The 18,590-nt window shown below is 43.4% G+C and overlaps 1 protein-coding gene across 2 annotated transcripts in view; it reads right to left on the minus strand.

The window, feature by feature from the left end:
- The window catches only part of THSD7B (thrombospondin type 1 domain containing 7B), a 678,955-nt gene that overhangs the window by 448,761 nt on the left and 211,604 nt on the right, over window positions 1-18,590 (minus strand). For both annotated transcript variants that reach the window (XM_090045842.1, XM_090045843.1), the window contains exon 3: window positions 3,067-3,877. In XM_090045842.1, coding sequence (XP_089901968.1) covers window positions 3,067-3,877 — 811 coding nt within the window. The remainder of the gene's footprint in view (window positions 1-3,066; window positions 3,878-18,590) is intronic.

The following is an 18,590-nucleotide window of genomic DNA, read 5'->3' on the forward strand; positions in this document are numbered from 1 at the left end:
AATAAACAAGAACAATAAGCTTATTAATTAAGCAAAAATTCTCACCACTAATCCTGCATCTGCAAGAATTGACCCTTTTCACCTTCAGAGTGCTCAAAACCACTTTCATGACCTTATTCTTGAAATACAGTTTTAAGCAAAAAGAGATTCTTTTCTATTTCAGAATACTTTTTTTTTTCAATTCATTGTGATTATTCAAGATATTATTTTATTTATACCCAAGACATCTTTGAAAAAAATATGGTTTGGTGGTGCAAGCATTACTCATGTAAATCTTCTCAGTGAGAACTGTGCATCAACCTAAGCAATACCTGACACAGCAGGGGTGGGCAATTATTTTGGACAGAGGGCCGCTTACTGAGTTTTGGCAAGCCATTAAGGGCTGCATGACAGGCAGCGAGGGGCAGATAAATATTCATTTTCTAAATTTTTTAGGGTCCCCATGGGCTGGATAGAATGGCCTGCCGGGCTGCATGTGGCCTGTGGGCTGCATTTTGCCTGCCCCTGAGATACAGCACTCTGATAATGGGGAAGACACCCCAAGTTAACAGTGCAGAGTTATATGGCCTGCAACTGTCTAAAAATTGTGATTAGACCAACAGGTATTTACTTTCCTCAAATGTTCATTGGAAGATGGCTGAGTGCTTGCATTACCTGGCATTTTTCTTTAATAATTAGACAGCAGTGGGACTAACAAGTGTGGTGAGATTCTTAGGATATTTATCATAATAATTAAGCAATGCTGAGAGATTTCAGTTCAGACATCTTGCGATACTTTCTTCACTTGCCTCAGTTTTCCCCATAGGTAAGATGCATCTCATCAGTGCCTATTCAACACGGTGCCTAAACAAGAAAACTTGGCCACAGAAAAGAATCAGCACACTTTTTCATTCCAGTTTTACAGCAGACATTTGGCTGCCTGCCAAAGTCTGCTTCAGGGTTATGCAAATCTGTTTTCTCTTCTTCATCAGCATCCAAAATATCATCACTATTGTAAAGTGACATCTGCAAGATCCGGCCCATTCTTCAAAAGAAAGACAGCAAAATATGTTGCACAATAAAATGAGTTAGACATTAATGAACCACGTTTTATTAAGGGAGAGTTTGTCAGGGGCATTTAGTAGTGATGACATTTTACCCTAGTATCAGATATGCCATGTACTTGGGATTTAATTTTCTAGCTTCAATTATAGAATTACCAGTGGCAACAGGGTAAAAAAGTATCTTGCAATCAAGTGGGTGACAAACTGAGCACTATAAAACAACAAAACCCTTAGCCCCTTTCCAAATCAATAAAGCAGCTCATTTTATGAAGACGGTAAGAGTAAATTATGGACTAGATTCAGCATCTGCTACCATAAGGCTTAGCACAGCCCCAGTGGGAAAATGCGCTAGGAGGTTGAAGTAGTTAAGCTTCACCTCCAAATGGGTTATCACGGTCAAAAAAGAGAAAATGGACAAGGAGGTGACATGACCAGAACTAGGAGCCCCTTGCTGTTTCAAGAGTATCTCTTGAACAGCCTTTTCCAACGGGGACTCTAAGAAGCGTCAACCATATATTGAATCTGCACCTCTCCTCCACAATGGAATCAGCATGAGGGGATGTAATAGTGAGAACAGCCTTGCCTTTCCTGATGGGAGTCTGCCAAGGGGATCTCAGCGACACCCACACTGGTGTATTTGAAGTCAGAATTCTGTATGTGTAGTTTGTGATAGAGAGTGTGATACAGATGTCAGGAAGTCAGTTGACAACTGTATGCGAGTGTCCATGCCCCTGATTCCAATCTTGCTTACAGTGCAATAAATAAGAATGAACTCTGTTAAAGTCAAGGAAGTTGAATGGAAATAAAATCAGAGTCAGAATTGGGTTCTATAGAATCAGGCAACACAGTAGCAATGTCAGGAACTGCAGAATAGTTTGGAGACTCTACATCTTTTTCAAATCAATAGACATATCTGTACTTTGCTGCAGATATAATAGAAGACAGTAAAGAAAAGTCTAGAGGACATATTTTCACCTCAGTACCTGTGCAAACCTGCCAGCAACATTAACAGTAACAAAGCACTGGACATAAAATAAACCCTTATCTTTCCAATTTGAATTTGAGTATGTGCCAGGAACTATAGATTACTGACAAATGCATCAAGTTCTGAGAAATTCAGGAACCAGATTTTTAAGAACTTCTAATGTTATTGAAAAATATTTTTCAATCTGAAGTCAAATGGTTGTGCTAAGACATTTTATATTTAAACATGAGAAACATGGAAAATAAATCTTTCCATTACTTGCTGTAGAGTATTATAACCTTGACTGTGAAATTATAGGAATCCATACTGCATGAACTAAAAGAAATGATTAGGCATCATAAATGGAAAGATAAGTCAATAGAAAATGAAAGAAAAGAAAAATAAGCTTATTCTCTGCCATACACCTACATACCTACCATTGGCATCACCAAAGGTTTCACATGCATGAGAAAGCCAATAAGTTTTCTTCAATAAAAATAAAATCATAGTACCATTAATTTCTCATTAGCTCAAGCAACTTTGCTAAAAAAATTGTTTTCTTAATATATTTAATGAACCAAATTCTAAAAAGGACTCTCCGTGGTCAGTGAGACTACAAGGGGTTCAGTCCGATGTAGAGCTTGGTATGTCCAATCTAACAAAAGCAATACAATATTGAAAAAGATTTGTTCATAGCAAAAAATAAAGTGGCATTGTTAACAAACAAAGAAAGTGATATAAGCTTCCATTTTCTGTAATGCCAAAACAAAAATTGGTTGAGACCTTATAAAGGAGACACGTTAAAAACATAAAATGCAGATAAGTAGTCACAAATTGTAGAAGCATGCAAAATATTCAGCTAATTCCCTTTTCCCTCTACAAGAAAGAGAAATAAAATTAAACATGACCATAAGAAAAGCATGTTAAAATTTGGAATTATAACTCAAACACGTAAGTGCTGTTGTGTTACCAGGAACTTCATATTTTACCAGCTATCTACATGCAAATCTGTTTTTGATTAAAAAAAAAAAAAAAAAGTAAATGTAAAGATACCCTTACCTCAACATTGCATTTTTCCCATCACTCCTTATACACCTAACCTGCCTAGTCTGATAACCTAGCTCTACATCCCATGGCTTGGAATGATGGTGGGGTTTGTAAACTTGCAGTCTGAACGAGCTTCGCTCTGCAGAATCCGAACTGAAGTCCAGCATGGTTCTTCCAATCAAACTAACTTCTTTAGGGTGAGACAGTCTACACTTACTCCAAGGTCCAACCATAAGACTATAGGTATATTCTTCTTCCCCAAGAGAGCAAGAGGCAGAAACGTTGCACATCCTTGATTCCGTAAGATTTGGACATTGGGAACCACCGTAGAGAGGTGGGGAGAGAACTGAACGCGTTCTGTGTTGTAAACTCTTTACACAATCCTTGTTGCACCCAGACCAGTCTGAGAAGTCTGATACGACACAGTCCCGGGGACAGGGTATTAGACAGGCTTGTTCTGTAGGTGGTTGTGGTGTAAAATATTCACATATTTCATTGGCAACTATAGTTCTGTTCAGTTTCTGAATACAATGTACACTTCTGTGCTGTAGCCCATGCTGTGCAGTCACACAATCTGAAGTCCTTGGTTTGACTTCGCCATGAGCAAAAGGAACAAGCACACAAATATTCCATTCTGAAACTTCCCACTCAAAGAGCTCAAGGTGCCATTCACAGACTTTAAAGCAACTTCTCTGGTTTTCAGGTTTGTCCCTTTGTTCGCAGTTTGAATGATGGGTTGTCCAACCTTCTACATGGACACACCACACTGCACGACTCCGAATACCACCAGACCCACAGTCACCTATACATCGTCCCCAGTGACCTATAAAAGAAAGAAAATATTAAGCACATGATTGAAATGCCCAAGTAAAGGAAAACTGAGCTAGTCCATTTCAGAGACTAAATACAGTCCAGTTCAGTTAAGTACAATCCAGTCAAACTCCTACTGAAGTCACTGAAACCAATAGCAAGATCAAGCCCTAGGACAGTATCACAGTCTTAGTCTACAAGTAAGTAATTATCACCATGTCCTGCAATATCCTGAACACATCATAAAAACTACAGGCTTTCCTACTGTCCTATGGACGCTACTCTGGGCCTATCATAACCCGGGCTTTGGGAAAAGAGGTGATTTTCAATTTTCCTAAATGCCTATATTGAGCAAACATTTCCCATCTTTGTCATGTAACCTCTTCTTAATATCCCAAATGATATTATAGACTTCCCTAAAATTCATCCAAAAGTCCAAGGAAACACAAACATAAAATTTAACTTGTCCACATTTTTTTCCGTATAAAATTAATATATTTTATTTTCCCCATTCCACACCCTCAAATAAGACATGCAACTGGGTTTTGGGTAGGCAGAATGGATCAAAAAAAAGTTTTGCAAAGTTACGGCTGCACAGAGCAGATACAGAGCCCTTTCCTATTCAGAATACTATTTTAAGCTGAAACTAGCTGCTGCTGAAGACTGGACTTCATGGATCTAGAATTTTGAAAAGAGCTAAAAGTAGTCTACATGGCTCTGGAATAGAAAAAGACGGACCAGAAGTAGCTAACAAACAGCAACATTGCCAAAGAAAGGATAGCTTGATTAGCAGAACATGGGGACTATTAAAAGAGAGAGAGGGTTGTTAACATCGGTGGAATAAAGAGCGATTAGCAGGAATCAGGTAGATTATGATGATCCACTCAGTCAACTAATTCCTTCAGTGCTGTCTAAATAGATATGCCACCACTGTTGGAACAGCTGGTTTTAAACCTTAGGAGAAGCAGGAATCAAAGCAGAGTATGACTGCACCACTGAAGCCCTGCTGGATCTGCCCCGCTGGACTCTGCCCCTCTCCCAGGCAGCAGATATTGTGAAAAGAAGTAACAGCCATCTTACAACAGCCCATTCTTTTATTCTGTGTAGAAAAACTGTTTCCTGCTTAAGACAAGCATCCCAAATGTGAAAGGCTAATTTTAGAAGAAAGATGTCAATTAGCACCTACAAAACCAGGCTAAGGAGAGGAAAGAATCAATTCAGACAATCAATTGCCCCAGGACAGACACGGTCTTGGCACGAGTTTTGTCTGTCAGCAGGTAGGGGTGCAGGGCCCCAGAACCCCCTGCACCAATCTCCTTGACAGCTGGCCGGCATCATGGCCTCAGCAGGGGCCACCATCCCTGCAGCGGTTACCCCGCTGCGCCTTAACACACGCAGTGTCACCCATGTCACGAGTTTTGCTTGTCCGCAGCTTGAGGTGCAGTTCCCCCCAAAACCCTGTGCTTATCTCTTTGAAACTTGGCAGGTTTTGTGGCCTCACCAAGGGCCACCATCCCTGCAGTTTTGACCCCCCTGTGTTGTAACACATAGCTGTGACATGAGTTTGGCTTTCAAGAATTTGGGATACAGTTCCCCCCAGGCCCCTGCACTGATCTTCTTGAAACTTGGCAGATTTTATGTTCTCAGCAGAAGCTGCCATCCCTGCAAGTTTCATCCAAATCGGACAAGAAACAACAAAGTCATAGCTACTTCATTGATTCTCCATTATACCCTATGTCTGGGAGCCGCTTCGGCCAGATCGAGGCGGAAACCCAGTCCAGAGCTCCAGATCGTATCGTGGCCATCTGAAGTGGCTGGATCCAAAGCTGGATCGGATCGCTGCCGACTCACACAGGCCTACCTAGAACCGAAAATGCTCAGTACATCACAAAGACTGTGGAACTACATTTAATATGTACTTCAGCTGGAGGCTACCTAGTACCATATCTGACCAGTGAAGCCAAGGGAGAGACCCAAGCGATATCCCTAGGAACTCCAGTAGAGATTTTAAACAATGTCAGCAAAATCACATCGGGAACTTTCAGTGCAGGTATACTAATTTTATTTAATGACATAACAAGAAGCAGCTCAAACAGCAGAATCTTATTTCAACAAGACGATTTTTTTTTACACAACTGCTGTTAAGTCAGAATAGGAGCCCAAGTATATGAACAATAAAATTGCCTGTAAACTGAAAAGGGGTTTGAATTTAGTAAATTAAAAATATTTTAATGACCCTGTCTTGAGAGCTTACTTTTTATTATCATTCCTTTCCTTAGAAACTTTCTAAAACCAATGAACAGAATTATTTCATTGAGTAATACTATTGCAAATATACTACTTGCTTGAAAATACACAATTGTATTATTCTTTAACAGTTTTTAGAACCAGAAAAACAACACAATAAGTAGTGGGTTGATTTATAACAATAAATGCAACTTCAGAATATTTCAAATTGTACACAAAAATGAAAAATATAAAAATAAAAATAACCATAATCAGTTATGTTTACAAATATGTGTGTGGACACACAACAGGTTTACTATATAGAGTAGACAGATGACACTCATCCCAACCACAGAATAAAATCACTTTTGTATGCATCTTTACTACACGGGAACAAACATTGCGTGTTCACTCCCTTAGTCGTTTTGGGTGTCTATACACATGGTCCAGGGTTGGTTGGCTGGGGGGCAAGTTTTAATTAAAGCGGCTCCCAGAGAGCAACGCTTGCAGTTGTATAAGCAGTGAAATGTGCATCAGTGCTGAGAAAATGGTGGCGGTGCACTTTTGAACTAACACACAAAGAAAGTGCTTTAATTCAAAAGCACACCACCACCATTTTCTGTGCACTGAGGTGCATTTCGCTGCTTATACAACCGCACGGGATGCAGCGCAGTGTGCATCAACTTGTGTGCAGAGTAGACTCGATTAATCAAGTCTGCTCTGAAGTGGCAGACCTCTGGTTCATCACAGGACCAAAAAGTATACATATAAATGCCCAATGAGAGCACGCACAAAACTAAGTCTAACTTAACTGCAATGTAATACAGGCAGTCCTCAACTTACAACATTTTGAGTTACAACAATTTGCAATTAAAGCGTTTATAAACTGACACCCTGCTTCAACTTTATGACATCAGTTTCAACTTTACAACAGTTGATACAATGTGATGCCATGCCAGTGAACAAGTTTGCTGCATCACTTGTCTCCCTGGAGAATATCTGTCCAAATTTCCTTGGACACTTTCTTTAAGAAAGCAGACAAGACCCCAGAAAAACCTGCAGCCAAGGCTGCTGAGAAGACTCCAGCCAAGAACCCTTCAAAAAGTCCAACCAAGAGCCCTTCAAAAAGTCCGGCAAAGTCACCTCAAAGAAGTCCTTCCAAATCAATATGATTGTTATTTACAATAAAAATACATTAATGTAGCTATAATTGATTGAGTACAAAATTCTGGGGTATTTTTAGTGAAAATAGGGTATTGGGCCTTGGTTCAAGAACGAATCCCCCATTTATAACATTGTTTTTTATGGTAAAATTGGTTCCGAGTTACAATGTTTCGACTTAAGACACGATTTTCAGGAACCAATTCTGTCGTAAGTCTGAAGACTGCCTGTAAACCAAAAAGACAAGTCCTTGCTTAGGCATTCCAGTCTCCCACTTCTTACAGTTTCTGCTTTATAATGTAAATGTAGTTCACCTGCACTCTTTTGTCACACTAACTCAAGGTGTGCGACCCTCTCCTGTTCTCTTAGCTCCTTCTTTAGCACATATATGTGATGATTGTGCCAGGTCTTTGCCAATCTCCCACCTCTCAGTCTGGTCCTGCAGGGCTTGGCCCTATGCTCACAGGTGGCAAAGGACCAGCCAGGTTCCCCAGCCTCTTCCCCTTCCCCCATGGCCTAGGGGAGCTAGGGGGAATCCCACTTTCTCCTATCAACTGCTTACTTTAGTCTCTGCCAGAGATGGGAGGGGATGGAGTCTTCTCCTTAAGAAGGGCCTATCTTATGCCTTCCTCCAATAAGTCTCTGGGTAGGAAAACACATCTGCTAGGTAGGTGGGCCAATAACTGAGACACAATCAAACCTGTTAGCCCTGCAGTCTTGATGGCTCTTGGATTAACATTTTAACAAGATGTTAGTTAACTCTGCTGTGTAGGCAGTGGTTTGACATGCAGTTGTTAAAGAACTGGCAGGAGCTGGCAGGGAGGAAATAAACTCCCTCCCTGCCCCCTTCTCCATGCCAGCCAGCATCTCACTGCACCCTGCCCCTGCCACTGGAGCAGTGGGGGGGGAGGGACTGAGAGGGGCTGCTGTGCCCTGGCCAGGCAGAGCCTGGCTGGGGTCCTGGGGAGGGGGGAATAAGCCCCCTCTATCCCAGGGGGCCATGCTAAGCTAGCATCTGGCCACACCCCTGGTCCTGCTCCAGCTAGAGAGGGGCGACAGCCCAGCCCAGGGCTGGGATGCTGGGGGACTCTGATTTAAACTTAAACCAGGAAGGGGTCTGGGACAAAAGTCCCATAAACCAGTTTAACCCAGATGAGTTAAGTCTGATACTGCATTCAACCAGGTTTATCTTAAACCAGTTTCAGCCATTTCGAAACTAGTTTACATGCATTGAGCTTCTTTTCTGTTACAGGCCCAAACCAGTTTCTGATTACTTGAACTGGTTTATGTGCAACTTTTGTCCCTAGCCCTAGTGGCCACGCCCTGTAATATCACCTAGTGTGAGCACCCAGCTCTTTAATACTGAGTACATTTGCTAAATTTACTAAAATCTGGGGTAATTTACTCACTAATAATCTTGCTGTATATCCACACCCTAAACATGTTTTATTAATGGCAATTATAGTATAAAGTACTTCAATCAAAATGCAATTGCCTACTTATCATGCTACCTTGCTAGGGTAATTTTCGATATATGCATTCGCATAACTAGGGGAGGGTGACTGAGGCACTAGCCCCAAGACACCCACTTAGAGGGAGTGCAGAAACAGTGGCTACCACTGTTGCTACCACCCAGAGTGCAAAACCTGGTCATTATGCCTCTGTAACAGAGGGTATTACAAGAAGTGTAACAAAGAAGGCACAAACTAACACTGTTCTCTGGTTTAAATCTGAGGGCAAAGGTCTGTCATGTGATGCACAGTGTCGCAGGGCACTCCCGTGCCCTGCTCCTAAGGAGACTCCACCCCAGGAGGGGGAGAGGTGTAGCAGGGCACCCAGGGTGCCTGCTACTAGCAGTAGGAATAGGGCTGCTGAAGCTCCCTGAAGCAGCACAAATGTGGGTTGCTGGGCAACCAGGCTGGTCACATGACCAAAAAGGGGCAGGGCCAGGCCCTTATAAACAGCTAGGCCAAAGCCTAGCCAGCAGTTCCCCTCTGGCAGCTGCAGGAGCAGGATCTCTGCGAGAGAGCTGAGCAGGCCAGGTGGAGGGTTGCTGCCTGACCACGCAGACCGGCTGCAATGATGCAGGGGAGAGAACGCTAGAAGAGGCCATGACTAAAGAGCCTAGTGAGTGCAAGCTTTGGGTTATAAGCCAGTAGGCTTCTTGTTTATGTTGCAGCTGCTTGGCTCATGGTTTTTTTTATGGTTAAACCAGAGGACTGGGTGAGGCTGTGGGGGTGTGCAGAGGCCTCACAGGAGCTCCCCAATAATCTGGAGGTTCCTGGTGCCCACCCGGGCACAGCTAGCGGTGCCAGACGGGCACAACCGTTTGCGCCAGTGGCACGCATATCGAGGGGTGTTGACCCCACCCTGTGGGGGGAGACTAGAGAGAAGCCCTACTAGGGCAAAGGACCGAGACGGTGGTCCTGGGGGCCAGGCACGGCTGGGGCCACCTGAGCCCCAACTGGGGGAGGGCCAGGAGAGAGTCCCGGAGGGCTCCACAGTGCTGGGGACTCTAGTGCCACAGTCGGCATGGCGAGCGAGCGCCGTAGAGGCGCTCAGCGTATAGGGGTTGAGACGCCAGCCCGAGAGGGGGCAACGAGTGTGAGAGGCATGGCATAGGCCCCAGAGAGGGGGCAACGAGTGTGAGAGGCACGACATAGGCCCCAGAGGGGGCCAGGTAAGGCTCAGGCCACCTGAGCCTGAGTGGAAGAGCACCCCACTTGGAACGGAGGTGATACCAGCACTGTGTCAAGGTGGAAGTAGGCAGCCTTCCTTACTGAACTTTATAAAATCAAAGACGTGGTGGGCGAGAAGAGGGTACTGGATCACCTTAATTGACACGGCAGGGGGCGCTAGCGAGCTCACGGCCGCTCACAGGCCCCACTCCGTGACACACAGTATTTTTATTAACTTATTAGGTAATGCTCAAGTTTGGACACATAATGCTCAGATATGCTGTGCTGACTAATGGTCCATACCTGCTTTCGATCTGGAGTGCAAAACTCCTCTTAAACTAATTGCATACCTGAACTCAATAGAGAAGGATTAAAAGAGAATCCAATGGAGTCTACAATCTGTCCCTAAAAAGTCTCCTCTCTGGCAAAACTTGATCTAAACTATTCTAATGGGTTAGTAGTTGGGAGACCTGAAGTAACAGAATGCTAATCTGCATACTTATAAATGTTTTCATAGTTTTCATAGACTTTAGGGCTGGAAGGGACCTCGGGAGATCATCGAGTCCAGCCCCCTGCCCAAAGGGCAGGAAGTCAGCTGGGGTCATAGGATCCCAGCAAGATGAGCATCCAATTTACTCTTGAAGGTGTTCAATGTAGGTGCTTGAACCACCTCCAATGGCAGACTGATCCAGACCTTGGGGGCTCGGACAGTAAAGAAATTCTTCCTTATGTCCAGCCTGAAATGCTCTTGCAGGAGTTTGTGACCGTTCGACCTCGTCATCCCTTGGGGCGCTCTGGTGAACAGACATTCCCCCAGATCCTGGTGGTCACCCCTGATAAACTTATAGGTGGCCATCAGATCACCCCTGAGCCTGCGCTTTTCCAGGCTAAAGAGTCCCGTGGCTCTCAGCCTGTCATCGTAAGATCTGTTTTCCTGACTTCTGATCACGCGTGTGGCTCTCCTCTGGACTCTCTCAAGCTTCTCCACATCCTTTTGGAATTGTGGAGCCCAAAACTGGACGCAGTACTCCAGCTGCGGCCTCACCAAGGCCGAGTACAAGGGGAGAATGACATCCCAGGATTTGCTCAAGAAGCATCTATGGATGCAAGCCAGCATTTTGGTTGCTTTACTAGCCACAGCATCGCATTGCAGGCTCATGTTCATCTTGTGGTCAATGATGACTCCCAAGTCTTTCTCCTGTAGTGCTAACCAACGTAGCACTGCCGAGCCTATAAGGGTGCTGCAGGTTTTTCCTCCCAAGGTGGAGAACCTTGCATTTATCGGTGTTAAACACCATGAGGTTCTCGTCTGCCCATTTGCTGAGCTTGTCCAGGTCAGCCTGGATCACCCGCCTATCTTCTGGCGTGGATGCTTTGCCCCAAAGTTTGGTGTCATCGGCGAACTTGGCCAGTCCACTCCTGACTCCAGTGTCCACGTCGTTAATGAAGATGTTGAACAGTATGGGTCCCAGGACAGAGCCTTGAGGGACCCCACTGGTCACAGGGCACCACAATGAGTGACTGCCATCGATCACAACCCTCTGGGTCTGACCACGAAGCCAATTTCCCAGCCAGCGGATCGTGGTGGAGCCAAGGCCACAACTGGACAGTTTGGCCAAGAGGTGATCATGGGATACCAGATCAAAAGCTTTTTTGAAGTCAAGATATATGACATCAATCTCTTCTCCCTTGTCCAGGTGATAGGTCACCTGGTCATAGAAGGAAATGAGATTGGTCAAACAAGACCTACCTGCAACAAACCCGTGCTGGCTGTCCCTTAGAATGTTAGCCTGGGCCAGTCCCTCAAGGATGGCCTCCTTAATAAACTTTTCTAAGATCTTCCCCAGGATAGAAGTCAGGCTAATGGGCCTGTAGTTAGCTGGATCCACTCTCCTCCCTTTCTTGAAGATCGGCACCACGTTGGCCTTCTTCCAGTCTTCGGGCACTACACCAGAGCGCCAGGAGTTTTCAAAGATCCGTGCCAGGGGCTGGGCTATGACGCTCGCCAGCTCCTTGAGTACCCTGGGGTGCAGATTGTCAGGGCCGGCTGACTTGAAGGTATCCAGCTTCTCAAGGTGTTCCTTCACGAGGTCAGCATTGATGGAGAGTAGGGGATCCCCCTCACCCAGATTTCCCTGTCCCATCGCAGGCATGGGCATCCCGTGTGACTGATGAAAGACTGACGCAAAGTACCTATTTAATAGGTTGGCTTTTTCCTGGGCGTCAGTTGCCAGTTGCCCCATCTGGTTTAGCAGGGGTCCAACATTGCCCTTGCTTTTCCTCTGGCTCCCCACATATCTGAAAAAGGACTTTTTGTTGTCCTTGATGCCTAAAGCTAGTTGGAGTTCAGTTGCAGCCTTGGCTTTCCTGGTTTGCTCCCTGCAGGACCGGACCAGCACGGAGTAATCCTCCTTGGAGGTGAATCCCGTCCTCCATCCTTTGTAGGCTTTCCTTTTTAGCTGCAGGAGGTCCGCCAGGTCCCTAGAGAGCCAGGAGGGCTGCTGTGCCTTCTTGCTGCCTTTCCTCCGTGTTGGAATAGATTTAGCTTGTGCACTGAGGATCGCTTCCTTGAGAAGCAACCACTCTTCTTGAACTCCCATCTCCCTGGGGTCATGGTCCCTGACGGCCTGACCGACTAGCCTCTTGAGCTTGTCAAAGTCGGCTTTTCTGAAGTCAAGGACTTCTGTGTTGCTGACTGACTTGCCAGCTTTACGGCGGATGGTGAAGGTGATCAGCTCGTGGTCACTGTCACCGAACTTCCCATCAATCATTAGGTCGCCGATTAGGTCGTCCCCCATAGCCAGTACCAGGTCAAGCAGTGCTTTGCCTCTCGTTGGCCCATAGACTTCTTGAGTCAGGTAGAGGTCATCCACGCATGTGAGAGAGCTTTGCGCCCGCTCGGATTTAGCTGAGTGATCCTCCCACGAGACGTCCAGGTAATTGAAGTCACCCATGACAACCAAGGTCCTGGAGCAAGCAGCCTCAGTCAGTTCCCGGGCGAACTCCTGGTCAAGCTCAGGACTTTGAGTGGGAGGTCTGTAGTAGACTCCCACCGTTGTGTCCCCTGTGCCGAATTCCCCACGAATTTTTACCCAGAGGGTCTCTAGCTGTCCATGCTGGTCGCCAACATCAGCTTGCAGGGACATGTAGCTTTCCTTCACATAGAGAGCTACACCCCCGCCCCTTTTGTCAACACGATCCCTCCTGTATAGGGTATAGCCCTCTATACCCGTGGTCCAGTCATGGGTGGAGTCCCACCAGGTCTCCGTTATCCCAATGACATCATATTTCTTTGCACTGAGCAGGAGGACGAGCTCATCCTGTTTGTTGCCCAGGCTCCTGGCATTAGTGTACAGGCAGGCAAGTGTGCCCTTGGGGGCTCTTGCCTTGCCCACAGATTGTGCCAGGGCTGGGGCAGGGGTGGGCTCCCTTAAGTGTCTTGGTCTGCTGGCTTTGCAAGGGCCGTTCAGCGGGCCAGCAGGGGCATTAGTCCCCCCATCCCCCAGCGGGCTTAGTTTAAAGCCCAGTGGAGCAGGTCAGCCAGCCTGGCTGAGAAGAGCCTCCTCCCCAGGGGAGAGAGGTGGAGGCCATCTCTTCCCAGCAGCTCGCTGCCTCTCTCTCCAAAGAGCAGGCTCTGGTCATGGAAGCCAAAGCCTTCCTGATAACACCAGCGCCGCAGTCTTTGGTTCACCGCGTGGATCCTCCTCTTCCTCCTCAGCCCATAGCCCGAGACTGGGAGGATCGACGAAAACACCACCTGAGCTCCCAGACCCCTAAGCCCCACTCCCAACTCCCACTTACAATTTGAATATTTCAATTTTGTAGACCTAATTTGTAAGCCACATGTAACTTTAGTCACTTTAAATGTAGAATATTTCCCAAATACAGCATTCAACTGTGTGTTGTCCTGCCTTTGTAAACTAAAATTATTATAATCATGCACAACCTTAGGAAACCTACCAAAAAATATTTGTATAGCATTTGAAATGAAAGAACTAAGTATTTTATAATTGAAAGTTTACAGATTATCTGTCTGCAACAGGAGTAGGCAGGAAAGATACTCACACGACATACAAGGGGGAAGAAAACACAGAAAACCCGGAAATGGAGAGGTCATTCCAGCTCCACTTAATCTTTCAAATGCGGGTTATGTTCAGCAAGCTGTCGTCTCATTCAATGTAATTCTATTGTCTCGTGAGCCAGATAGAGGCCTACTACTACAGATTATCCTCCAGTCATCCACTGTTTTATAATTTAAAGTGTGTACTTTATACTACACTGATGGCAGGTCAGTTTTGCTCAACTTTATCCGCCCTACAGTGGTGACCCCTCAACAACAATCCGAACCTCTTTTCTTAGTTTGTGCATTCCCAATAAACAGGGATTCATACCAGGTTTTCCTGGTAGGCAAACAACGGTCTTGTTATTTTAAGAAGCATTATGAAGCACTTTCTTCAAAATTGCTTATAGCAGGCTTGTCTTAATTTCTTTAGCTAAAGAGACTTTTTAACAAGGAGTGAGATCCACATGTGGGGAGGGTGCCTCTTGCACATGGATCCCAAGTGCATTACTACACCGCTACGTAGGGCTATAGAAAAGATCATAACAGATACGTTTATTGACAGTCATATTTTCAGCTAACACAATAACAGTGGTTTTCAAACTGGGATAAATGTACCCCCAGAGGTACATAACATTTTGCTAAGGTGTACACACCTCAATTCGAACAATGGCACTGCAGTTTCTGATTGGTCACATGTCGACACTCTTCCAAAGGAATGAATATGCAGACGCATCATGTGTAGGGGATATGAGCATCCATATATTGCAGGTAAAGGAGGTATGTAGCCAGAAAAGTTTGAAAACAACTGAGCTATTATTATATGCTCATACTAAGGGTAAAATTATGTTTAAAATCATAAATTAAAACATTTCAGTAGCATGTTCAAAATACTTCAACATTTTCTCAGGGTAGACAAGGCTTCATTGATAATTTGCAACAAAGATTCAGATGAAAAATGAGACACAGGAATTCATCTAGACATGTACCCCACAGGCAGTGCACCTGAGCTCTAGCTCAGATAGACTGCCAGAGCAATGTGGGAAGCATATTTTCCCTGCAGCAGCCATTTTCCCTGCTGTTCCAGGGCTGTGAATTTAACACCAGTCATAATCAGCTAATACTAAAATGTAATTAAAAATTGGTAAAATTTTTAAAATTGCTTAAGATTCAGATCTAACAAAGGACTTGGGCACCTAAGGCAGACCTTGGTGGAATTTAGGCCAAAATAATAACCCTGAAAACCCCCAAGAAAAAAAAATTAAACTGAAAAATGTAGTGGTAACTTGTTTTGTATGAAGGCAGGAGCTGCCGTCTTCTACAACAGCCTTAGGGCTAGGGTGCTCACCCACAGAGCTGTTCTCTCTTTTCCCCCAAGCAGACCTCAACATAAACCACCTAAATCCAGGAAAATGCCCTAAAAAACCAGACTGCTAGTTATCTGGGAGGGACACTTCTGCCTTCCTTCTTGAAATTCAAAAAACACTGGAACAAGTTGCAGTATGAAGGATCCCAACTTTGGGCTCACGTATTGTGAGCCAGTCTTTTTCTGTCCCTCAGGTATTTTTGAAAATACTGATTTTAGCCTGTATTTCACACAAACAAAGACGGGTAAATACCAGACAGTGGCAAAGAGAAAATCTGAATAAGAAATGGTAACTAAATAATACAAATTTACAATATGGCATACATTTTCAAGAGAAATTAACATGTACTAACAAATAAAAAAGATGGAGACTCTAAAATTAATATTCAATTAAATAACATGTAATGATTCACTATCTGTCATTATCAAAATGACAGGCAAAAAGCCATATTATTCAAGTATTGCTGCATTAAATGGCTTATTTATTTAATGTTGATCATTGAAGTAAAATTACTATAAAGAATAATCACAATGCATATGCACCATGATTTTATTACATTAAAGCATATCCATCTAAAACAATTTTAACACACATTCTCTATGATGAACTTTCTTGGTTACAGGAAAAAAAAGCTGTTTAACATATTTCTTAAAATAGTACTTCATTAGATCACCCTTTAGATCAGTGCTTTTCAACTGGCGTGCCGCAATTTTTGGAACAATGAGAAGTTCTCCAGCCACGTAGCACTAACGAATAAACCGCGTCTATGAGATATGCACAGGAGACTTGCACGTGTTGGCTGTGAGGGAGAGAGAGAACCGGCCGAGCAGAAGGAAATTCATCTACTGCGCGCATGTTGGCTGTGGGGTACGCACAGTTCATGAGCCACTGAACAGCTGTGCCAGATTTTTGCCATGGCAATGAGCTACAATGATCTCATAAGGATGGGGATGGGGAATGCCTTAACAGGTGTGCCACGGAAAAATTTTATTCATGTAATTTTGCCTTGGGCTGGAAAAGGTTGGGAAACACTGCTTTAGATGACTTTCTACATGGAAATATTTAATTTGACTATTCCCTTCACTGTATACTTTACATTTTTCTCTGCAACATATTATACCATCTAAAAAAAGACTTTTCCTAAGGATCAAAGAATTTCAGTTTAATTAATATGATGTGCAGCTATGTTTTTACATCTCTACATCAAAGTAGCCTTAAAATCCAAAAGGAAATACAGTCAAGTTACATAGGAGTGCTAGACAAATTCCACTCAGAAATCCTTATAATGCTTTCCCAGACTGCAGAATTGTGCAACAGGATTGTTCTTAGGTATAGGTTTTTATTTCTTACAGTGGATATGAGGAAATAGATAGAACAAAACATAGAAACAGTAGAACTTTATGTCAAATGTGATTTTTAGGATAAAGAATTACAAAAAACAGTCTTGCAATGACTCAGGCATAATGAGACCGTCATTGATTACTGCCACAAATTGCAAGTCTCGTTAAAATAGATTTTCTGCACTTCTTAATAATCTCTTTTGGACAGCGCAGTAAAATAATCCACAATGCTTCACTGCTCAGCCAAATTTCCTCCTCGGTATCTTAATTGAGTGGAAGAATGCAGATATTTTCTACTCAATAGTGTGCTTTGTAATTAGTAGTTAATTACTTTTTTTGTATAGGAACTTTGTTAAATGTACACTTTTTCTATAAATAAATCTAAGATTAATTATAAGTACTAAGTGCAGATTGTGAACCACAGTGTAATTATACTTTATTAGAAACCAGTTTAAATGCTGGCATCAAAAGACCAGCATTTTGGAATCATGCGTTAGCACTCTTAAATACAAGGCCACTCAGAGAGAGATGAGCCTATGGGAAGGAGGAAATAGTGCTAAGAATGCCGTCTATTTCCATCCATTGTTACAAAATGAAAAAGTTATAAACCAAATAAGCAAAAAAAATTATTTTCTTACAAGGCAATGAGTGGAAGTCATGAAGTCTTTCACAAGGGCCCTTTATAATTTAGTGCCATGGAGTGTTTTTGCAAAGGTGACTTTACTCATAACTTACTCATCAACTTTTATTTTGACTGGCTTTCACTGTAGGTAATAATAGACTATAATATTATCACAGAAGTTGGCAATAAATCTCAGCAACATATTGCATAGACTCCACCAATATGGCATTTTAAGGTTCTCTGTTACTAGGTGCTACACTTATATAATTTGTCTAAAGAAACTATGGCAAATCTATTCAGACATAAAAATCTGCAGATCACCAATAGAAGATAAAAGGAGCAAGAGAAAAGGTGAAGCTGCCAACAAGATCATAAGAGAGAAGAAAACCCACCACAAGTAACACTTGAGAAACGACTATTTCATTATGTAATAAATCCACAGAAATGGAGCACTGATACTAAACAATGAAAAATGTGGTAACTATTCAAGTGAAATGCACTTCACGTGGAATACAATTTAACTTGCTGAAATATCAGCTGGACCAAGCTAGTCTTTCTGTTAGCATAAGCAAAAGATCCTAGCCTACACTGTCCATCAAAATGCCTGCTTGCCCTTCAAAGCAGCTAATGTCAAATGTTAATTAACATTACCAGGGCACTCTCTTCTCCCACTCAAATTCCAATTTACTCATTTTTTGTAAAACAGACTACCCTTCTCCCCTAAGGAGCTTACGGTCTATAACAAATTCCGTATGCTGGAGGGCAGAAGACAAACAACGAAAAATGGGGCAAGTTCAGCTCAGGTTGCATCTTGTTCCATAATATATTTACAACATTCATTTGCGCAGTTCCTAGTCAATAAATTAAAGTAAGTGGCACGTCAATGTAGGCAGAGAGGTTACTAAATAAGGATCTACAGACATGCTGAAGAAGTGCTTTTTATGGAAGAAGTTAGAATGGGTTCAGACCTGTGAAATCTGATACGGGTGAGGGTCCTCCGAACCTACAACAGCACGAAAAGTCCTTAATATTCATGTGTATCCACAGGACAAGAGGAAGTCCATCAGTATTCAATAGTGTGAAGTAAAATGAGAAAGTAAAGGGGCACATTGGAAAATTTAAACATACTGCAAACAAGTACATTTCACAGAGTATTTCTCAAACTGGTCTTTAACACCTGCTGCTGGGGTTTCAAATGCTCACTGATCAGAGGGATGCATTTCCTCCTTCTCAGGTGCCCACAGGCTGCATCCTTAGTCATGCTGGCAGTCC

The sequence above is a fragment of the Crocodylus siamensis genome, chromosome 4 (assembly GCF_052110815.1).
Source record: "Crocodylus siamensis isolate JL-2025a chromosome 4, ASM5211081v1, whole genome shotgun sequence".
Classification (NCBI taxonomy): domain Eukaryota; kingdom Metazoa; phylum Chordata; order Crocodylia; family Crocodylidae; genus Crocodylus; species Crocodylus siamensis.